This window comes from Sus scrofa, chromosome 8 (genome assembly GCF_054392235.1).
Source record: "Sus scrofa isolate SSC_HxYL_T2T_F1_AM1 chromosome 8, Sscrofa_HxYL_maternal_Yorkshire_Landrace_v2.0, whole genome shotgun sequence".
NCBI lineage: Eukaryota > Metazoa > Chordata > Mammalia > Artiodactyla > Suidae > Sus > Sus scrofa.
Genome location: NC_139390.1, coordinates 11,115,127 through 11,123,665, shown reverse-complemented (window position 1 = coordinate 11,123,665; position 8,539 = coordinate 11,115,127). Strand labels below are relative to the sequence as shown.

At 46.2% G+C, this 8,539-nt stretch overlaps 1 protein-coding gene across 1 annotated transcript; it reads left to right on the top strand.

Moving 5' to 3' along the window:
- The first annotated feature begins 3,605 nt into the window (after positions 1-3,605).
- FGFBP1 (fibroblast growth factor binding protein 1) lies at positions 3,606-6,485 on the top strand. Its single transcript, XM_003128864.5, has 2 exons — positions 3,606-3,679; positions 5,390-6,485. The coding sequence occupies exon 2, from the start codon at positions 5,410-5,412 to the stop codon at positions 6,121-6,123; it is 714 nt and encodes a 237-aa protein (XP_003128912.3). The 5' UTR covers positions 3,606-3,679; positions 5,390-5,409; the 3' UTR covers positions 6,124-6,485.
- Positions 6,486-8,539: the final 2,054 nt, after the last annotated feature.

Below are 8,539 nucleotides of genomic sequence, written 5' to 3'. Positions count from 1 at the left end.
TGATGCCACATTTATAAAACTGCTGAACCAATATTGCTGTGTGTTTTGCTAAAGTCTGTATTTTGCACCTGTGGTGCAAGCATATCATTTTCCTAAGTATATCGAATTGTGCATTAATGTGTGGACACAGACTTAGCACAAGGCGGGCATGTTGTAAACACTCATTGGGAGTGAATGGTCTCTTTCTCTCCATAAACATCCATGAAAAGGGGGCATGGGGAAAGATCAGGGGACCAATGACAGACACCAGCAGGGAGGAGATGACATTTGAGCTGGATCCTGAAGGAGGAACCCATGTGTGCTGGGGCAAAGGAGGACTGGCAGTGCATTCCACATAAAGGGGACAGCAGGAGCAAAGGCAGGAAGGGGACAAGTCCACCAAGTATTCAGGAAGTGGTGGGTGGGTGACTTAGTGTGGCCAGATTGGAGTGTGTGTGTGTGTGTGTGTGTGTGTGTGTACCCGACTAGAAATGAGTTAGGAATAACAGGCTTTGCTAACAGGGAAAGGGTTGCATAGTCTGATCTAAAATGGTCTCCTGTTTGGAAAAGAAAGTTCAGGCAGCAGTTAGGATAAGATCATAGGGAGGCTGAAGTTCCGTGGAAAGCCAATGGGGGAAGTTCCATGTTTTCCCTTCCAGACACTTCTCAGAAAAGATCCTGGAATCCCCATGTTTCCTTCTCAATTTGCTTTGTGTTCTGACCTGCAGTCTTTCTCCAGAAAAAGTCTGGCTGCCCCCTGAGGATCAAGATGATTTTCTCCCTTTGCTGGAGACCACCTTGGTCTATATCTGCTGACAAAGCAGTTTTTGTCTTTCCTGGGTCCAAATAATGCCCCTCCATCCTGATACCACCATGTAAGTGCCTCTTCATGCGGGTCATGGTTCAATAAGGTGGAGGTCAGAACAAAGGGGATGGATCTCAGGGTGAGCATGAGCCAATTTTACAGGAGGCTTGGAGTTTGGGAAAATAGCCTCTTCCTCGAAGGAGGTCATGAAGAATTCCTTTGAACAACTGAGTGAACAAGTCAACCTCGGTCCTCCATAGCTCTGTGACCTTGGAATTCTCAAACAGGTGGAACTTGAATGGAGTCCAACCACGGTTACAATTTTCTGTATCCTTCTTATGGGCCAGGACAATGTTTTAGAAAATTTTCACTTAGATGCCAACCAAATGCCATATACACACATTTGGAAGTTGGGGGGTCTCTTAAAAGTTCATGAAATGTCGTTTCTTTCTTTTCTTTTTTAAGGCTGCACCTGCAGCATATGGAATTTCCCAGGCTAGGGGCTGAATCGGAGCTGCAACTGAGGCCTGTGCCACAGCCATGGAAACACCAGATCTGAGCTGTATCTGCAACTTACACTGCAGCTTGTGGCAACGCCAGATCCTTAACCCACTGAGCGTGGACAGGGATCAAACCCGCATCCTCATGGATACTATGTCGGGTTCTTCACCTGCTGAACCACAACTCCTGAAATGTCCATTTTTATTTTTTTTAAATGTACGTGTGAAGAAAATTCATTAGGTGTGAAAATATCGAACTCTATGCCAACATGTTTTTGGTCACCTGGCACCGAGTATTGACATCTAGGTATCAGGAACTACCCAGTTTGTCACATGTCCGCCACTCCTTATTGTCGGTTGCCATTTATCATCACTCTTGTGCTATTGTTTTCCTTACAGCTGAGTCAAGAAGAAAATGAAAAATTTCTTGTGCCTGAACATTGGTGAGAAAAATACAGTCACCCAGTACGGTAAAGACCCCCTCTTTGTGGAAGTGAGTTTTTTAAATAGACTCAATATGAAAACAAACTGTATCTGTTTTTAACGAACACAACCAAAGGCCATCTTATGAACCAATCTTATCTGCTTCCCCTGATGTTAACAGCTCAGCCTCCTAAATGCTTTAGTATGAAACCCTAAATGAGGTTCTGGTACAGTCAGCTGTCAGTAGATGAACAAATGGAAAGTCAGAGAAGTTATGATCACAGCGAAACAGGAGTCCCCATCACGGCTCAGTGGTTAATGAACCTGACTAGCATCCATGAGGACATGGGTTCGATCTCTAGCCTTGCTCAGTGGGTTAAGGATCCAGAGTTGCTGTAAGTTGTGATGTAGATGGAAGACGTAGCTTGGATCCTGGGTTGCTGTGGCTGTGGTGTAGGCCGGCATCTACAGCCCTGATTCAACCTCTAGCCTGGAAATTTCCATATGCCATGGGTGCAGCCCTAAAAAGAAAAAAAAAAAAAATCACTCAACAAAAGCTGGGTTCAGCATTCCACTAGGTCATTCTACCAGACTGCCTAGAGAAGGCTGACCTGGGTGAGGCCCCCACCTGTGACTAGAAGGTAAATATTTTCCACAAAAACCCAGATCAGATATTTCCTCCTTTTGGGCCTCTCAGGGCCCAAAGATTCCTCTACACACACAGGACTTTCAGGTGCCTCCGTGAAAACAAGAATTCAGACCCTGAGGTGGTTTCCCCAGCGCAGTCCCTCAGTCACCGAATGTTTATTGAGAGTATCCGGTTAAGAAGAGATCAGACGATGAACCCAGGTCATCTAGGCTTTAAACCCAGGGCCCCTCATCCTCCCAGCCCTGTGATCCTGGACAAGCCCTGAAGACTCCAAGCCCCCATATCCATCTGTAGAGTGGGATGAATTAGAGGTTCTTGTCGGGAGGAGCTATAACCATGTTCTCAAAAGTTTAATTCTTGTCGCAGAAGGAATTCAGAAATGAGATGGAAATGGAGAAAGAAATGTGAGGATTTAAGTGAGAAATACCCCTTTTAAAGAGAAGCAGGCAGAGGGGCGAGCAGCTGCCCTGTGTTTTTCTGATACGCAGGTTATAAGGGGCATCCAGTTGCATGGGTGGGCTATTGACTGGGAAGGTGGGGTTTGGGGGTCTTATTCCTTAATTTTTCATCCCAGCCCCACTTTTCCAAGGGGAGGAGGGATTTTTGTCTTTATTTAGCTTTTATCGGAAGTGTCGTGCCATTGGGGTAAGATAGGTACTTCTTATCTACATAGCTAATTTTATTATGATTTTATTATAATGAGGGCATCATGAGCGACAGGCTACATTCCGATTCGAGCCCTTTTCCACATTTCTTTGTCTGCCTCCAGGGCACTTATTACCCTAAAATGTGTGGTTTCCAATCAGGCTGGAAGTTCCTGCTTTTCTTTGCCCATGGACCCTGCCATTTGCAAGACGTGTGATTTCCTGCCATCTGGCCCCGTGCCCCACTTCTCTGCTCATGCCTAACTATCTGCCTGCTGGAACCATGAGAATGAAGGGAGAGTTTGTGACATGGGCTATTGTTTCTAACTTCCCCCACGGATTTGGCTGCTGGGTCCTTATCCCGAGGCAGAGGGTCTCGGCAAGGCCAGGCTGTCCTCCCCAAGTGGCTGCAGGGGGGCATGGAAAGGGTTGGAAGAAGCTGGTCTAGACCATGGCTCGTCCTGCAGGATTACACCAACAACTTTCCCTGCAGGAACTGGCTCCTTCTGAAGGGGCGTGGCTGGGAGCCGTGTGCATAAAACTCACATGTGTGAGTTGTAAAATCTTCGGTGCTTATATAAAGGTCCGTCCCTGCCTCACCTCGTGGGTAAGGCAGCTGGAAGCCTACGGGTTCACTCTCACATCTGGGACCGCACGGGATCTGCCAGCTCAGAAAGAGGTAAGAGCCTGGCTCTCTTCCCTTTCATGACCTGCCCCCGAGGAATGAGGGGGTCTTTATCTGATAAACTAGCTCCTACCCCAACCTTCATTTTGGGAGCTTGCATTTTGTGACTGTCTTCCCTTTATTCATCCTCGAGGGAGGCCATATGCCCAGGGCGGAACCTCTTTTTAAACAAAAATCTCTGTTTTTTAAAATGGAGCACTGAGGAGTTCCCGTTGTGGCTCAACAAGTGAGGGACCCCATGTTTTTTTCTGGGGTTCGATTCCTGGCCTCACTCAGTGGGTTAAGGATCTGGCATTGGTACAGGCTGTGCAGTAAGCTGCAGCTTCAGCTCTGATTCAACCTCTGACCTGGGAACTTCCATATGCCGCAGGCGTGGCTGTAAAAAGAAAAAAAAAAAAATTAAAATGGAGCCCTGATAATAATGATGATCTTATCATCGGAAACTAAGCCAAGCCAAATCTTGAGTGGTTCATCATGGCTTCTTTCTTTCTTGTCAATAGTTTCTGAAAGGCAGAGCAAGGGGAAGGCAAGAGGCTTTCAGAGAGGGGCAGAGAAGTCCTGGCTGCCTGTCCCCACTTTGTTACTTGCTCGCTATTGAATATTGAACAATTTCATTTGCCAGTCTGAATCTTCGCAGTCATAGCTGTTACCTGGTGGTGAATTACCTCCCAGGCAGGGTTCTGGTGCAGATTTACAAAGGTGAGAAAAGAAAACATGGGCCCAGTGCTCAGCACACAGTAGGTAGCAAAGAGAAGTGCTAATTCTTTCCAGTGTGGCTTTTGTTGCCCACCTGATAAAATCTATGCAGTTTAGTGTAGCAGTTAAGGTCATCCAATTTACTCAATGATTTGTTTTTAAAAGCATTGATTGAGGGCTTTCTCTATGCCCAACCCAGTGAAGGCACTCCCAAATTCACCCCAATTCACTCTGGTTCACTTTGCGGAATCAAATTGCCTGACCTCCCCTCCTCATGCCTTTCCTGAGGCTCTTACTGGAGCCCAAATGCACCTCCTCACAAACCTACCCACCCATCTCAGACTGTCCAAACCTCAGACATGTTTGACCTTGGGTCAAACACCACCATTCATGTCACTTACGATGTCCTTTCTCATGGCGTGGTCATCTGAGTCCATGTAGAGCAGTGAGATGGAAATGCAGCCACTGGGGCTGGAAGAGAGTTGATATGAGCGTCTTTCAACATCTTGATTTCCAGATAAAGGAGCTGAGACCCAGAGGGGGAGAGTGACTTGCCCAAGATCAAACTGGGGACACAGTTGGGACAGACTCCTAGTTAATGCTATTTAGATTTCCCTAAAGAGTTGCCTCTAAGTTTTTCAGATGGGAGACTTTCTTATTCACCTTGAAAAATTCAACCTCGAGTCTAGCACCTGCCTACTAGTAGGGGTTCCATAAAGGCTTCTTGAATGATGACTGACAGGTGACCAAATGCAGGAGTAACTGAGACAGGAGAGGAGGGAGTGAGAGTTAATGGGGTTCAGAGGGTGATGAGGAACAAATGAGAAGTAGGAGGTTTCTGACACTCATGACTCAAGTCAAGCAAAAACGCAAATAGACTGCTTGGCTATTAATTCCAGGAACTAGATAGTTCCTTGATCTCATTGCTAAGCAGGCAGGCCCGTGTCAGTGTAGAGGGAGGGTCATCCTGCAGCCCAGCCCTGACTCACCTTGTCTTTTGTCAAACAGGTTCCCACCAAGCCGAAGCCATGAGGATCCATGGCCTCACCCTGCTCTTCTTCCTCCTTCTGGCTGCTCCCATGCTCTTGGTGGAGGCCAAAAAGGAAGGAAAGAATAGACGTGGCCACAAAGCCAGTGCAGATAAATCGCACGCTCTTGACAATCCCCAGGTTGAGCTGAAAAGCCAGCTGCCCAAGCACCTGCCCAAAGGCAATTTCATCACCCAAGACCAAGCCGACTGCAGATGGGAGGTGACCGAGCATCAGGAGGGCATTGCCCTGAAGGTCGAGTGCACCCGAGAGGACAGCAGGTTTTCCTGTGTCTTCACTGGCAATCCAACCTCTTGCCTGGAGTCGAACAAGAAGAATGTCTATTGGAAACAAATTGGCAGGAACCTGCGCTCTCAGAAAATGATCTGTGGCGACTCCAAGAGTGTCCTGAAGACCAGGGTGTGCAGAAAGAAGTTTCCAGAATCCAATCTCAAGCTGGTGAACTCCACTCTGATTAGGATCAAGAAACCCAGCCAGGAGTTAATGAAGCCCTCTCTCAGGGGGCAGAGCAAGGTCAAAGACACCACCCCCCCCAGTCCAGCACAGACCCAGACCATGGCCATCAAAGATCCCGAGTGTGTGGATGACCCAGACATGGTCCACCAGAGAAAGACGGCCTTGGACTATTGTGGAGAGTCCTGGAGCTCTTTCTGCAAATTCTTCATCGCCATGGTTCAGGGCAGTTCCTGCTAACGAGGTCAAGAGAGAACGGAGTCCATTCGAAGGTGTCAGGTCGCAGCCCTTCCACATGCTGTAAAGATCTCCCGGATCCCTGTTAAAAGGAACATTTGCGCTATGGGAGTGCAGTGGATTATTTAAACAGATTTTGTAATTTTTGTTTTTGTGGTTTTGGCATTTGTTTTCTATTCATTTCCTTAGCTGTGATTGTCAGAGGCTGTTGACCTCTGTCTTTATGTTTTCATGGCCCACAAAGCTACGTTTCTCTGAGCAGTAAGTACCCATCTTGGAGCTGAATGAGTCAGAGGGATGATTTCAGCGCAATGACTTCCTGCTCAAAGAACAAAGACAATAAAGCTCTATGCGTTTTTCAGAAATATGTTGTGTTCAACTGTTGTTTGGCTTCTCTGTGTCTAATTTCAATGAATGACTAAACAGGAATATATATATATATATATATCAGTGGGAAAAATACCCTGTTTTCCCCCCCATCCCAAGTCAGCCTATAGGTGACCTGTTCTGGAATCCCACTCCTCATCCTTTTGTGCTTTGGTCTGTGATGCTTCCTGAACTGATTTGATGCTTCCTGAATTGATGTCAGGTGGGATACTGGAAGCAAAATGGGATAAAGACAATGGTTAGGGGCTCACAGATGGTAAGAGGGGAGGCAGGATTTGAACCCAGTCCACAGGCTGAAGGAATACCTTCCACTGATTCAAACCAGGGATGCCCGTTGCCACATGTGGGACTCAGACCTTGAGGAGCTCATTTCCGGACTCGGGGAGAGGGGCTTGGGTAAGTACAGGGCTTGTGATGAAGACTCCATCACAAGCGGGAAAGGCAGGGGGGAAAACTAGAGAGAAGAGGCAGAAACTTCTGGAAGATGTCAGGTTGAGTTTCACACAAGAGCTGCTATTGGAGCTGAATTTTTGGAGTAGGAAATAGGGCAGAATTGAAATTGGGCACCTTAGGCAGAGGACAGATCCTAAAAGATGGGAGAGATCACATGGGTGGAAGGTGGTGGGATGTTGTTAGTCATTTACATGTTAGTCTGAAAAAGCCAAAAGGGTTTGAATCGAAGGTTTGGGGAGAGAGGAAGGTGTAGCCCCAATGTCATGTCCCAATTCCACAAAGGACAAAAAGTGAGAGCAGATGTGGGTTAAAATATTGCTCTTTGGAGTCTTTCTCGAGTGGGTGGCAGGAAGCGATGGCAGATGAGGGGGAAAGGGGTCTCCTACAGTCACCAGCCTACCAGGACCTACACTGAGGTTGTCAGTGGCCAACCCAGAGTGTGACAGCCTCAGAGTGTGTTTGGATATCATCATCCATCCTCGACACTAATATTTCTCTCTCACTCACTATGCACCAGGCACTGCACTAAGCTCTTTCCATGCAATTTGCATGTTTTCATTCATTTACTCACTCACTGAGCACATAATTTATTGAGCGATGAGTCTGCTGAAGAGACAGCCATGCACCAGAGATGAACGTTCGACCTCCATGGAACGGCCAGGGGGGAAAGCAACTAAAACCCATCAATACACAAATGACAGAGAGGAATTCAAGGAGGAGAAAGGGGTGAAAGCGACAGACAGTCACTGGCCTTAGATAATATGGTCAAGGAAGGCCTCTTGGTGACTAAATGCAGTGAGGTCTAACCAGTGAGTCACCCCAGGTAACTCTATGGGGTAAGAGTGTTCTAAACAGAGGAACCAGTTAGTGCAAATGCTCTGAAATTAGTTAATGAGCTCTGAGCTCCCAGTGAGTGCTGGATTCTAAAGGATGAAAACAATGGCAAACAAAAAAGAAAAAAAAATTCCATCCTTCCTACTGTATAGTGCAGGGGACTATATGCTAGCTCTTTTGATAGAACATAATGGAAGGTGACATGAGAAAAAGAAAAAAAATATATATATATATACATGTATTACTGGGTCACTTTGCTGGACGGCAGAAAGTGACACAACATTGTAATCCAACTGTACATTAATAAAAAATTTTAAAAGACTGTAAGGAACATAATTATCATGATTAGTGAAATTGGAAATATGAATTTTGGCTTTGATACTAGCATGGAATTAATGTTAGACTTCTTCATATTGATTCTGTGTGTAATATAATAATATTGTTCTTAGGAAATAAAATAGAGAACATTTGCAGGTTAAAAAATATTATTTCTGAACTATAAATATCTAAATAAAAATACTTCCCAAAATATTAGGTTAAAAAAAAATCTATCCTGCTGGTGCTGACGGCCAATGACTAGATCCTGTGTGAAGGGTTCAAAAACATCAAAGATTGCAGGGCATGGAGTTCCCGTCGTGGTGCAGTGGTTACCGAATCCGACTAGGAACCATGAGGTTGCGGGTTCGGTCCCTGCCCTTGCTCAGTGGGTTAACGATCCAGCGTTGCCGTGAGCTGTGGTGTAGGT

What these genes read in the sequence shown, in the direction of transcription:
- FGFBP1 (XM_003128864.5), top strand. Translation starts at nt 5,410, where the DNA reads ATGAGGATCCATGGCCTCACCCTGCTCTTCTTCCTCCTTCTGGCTGCT.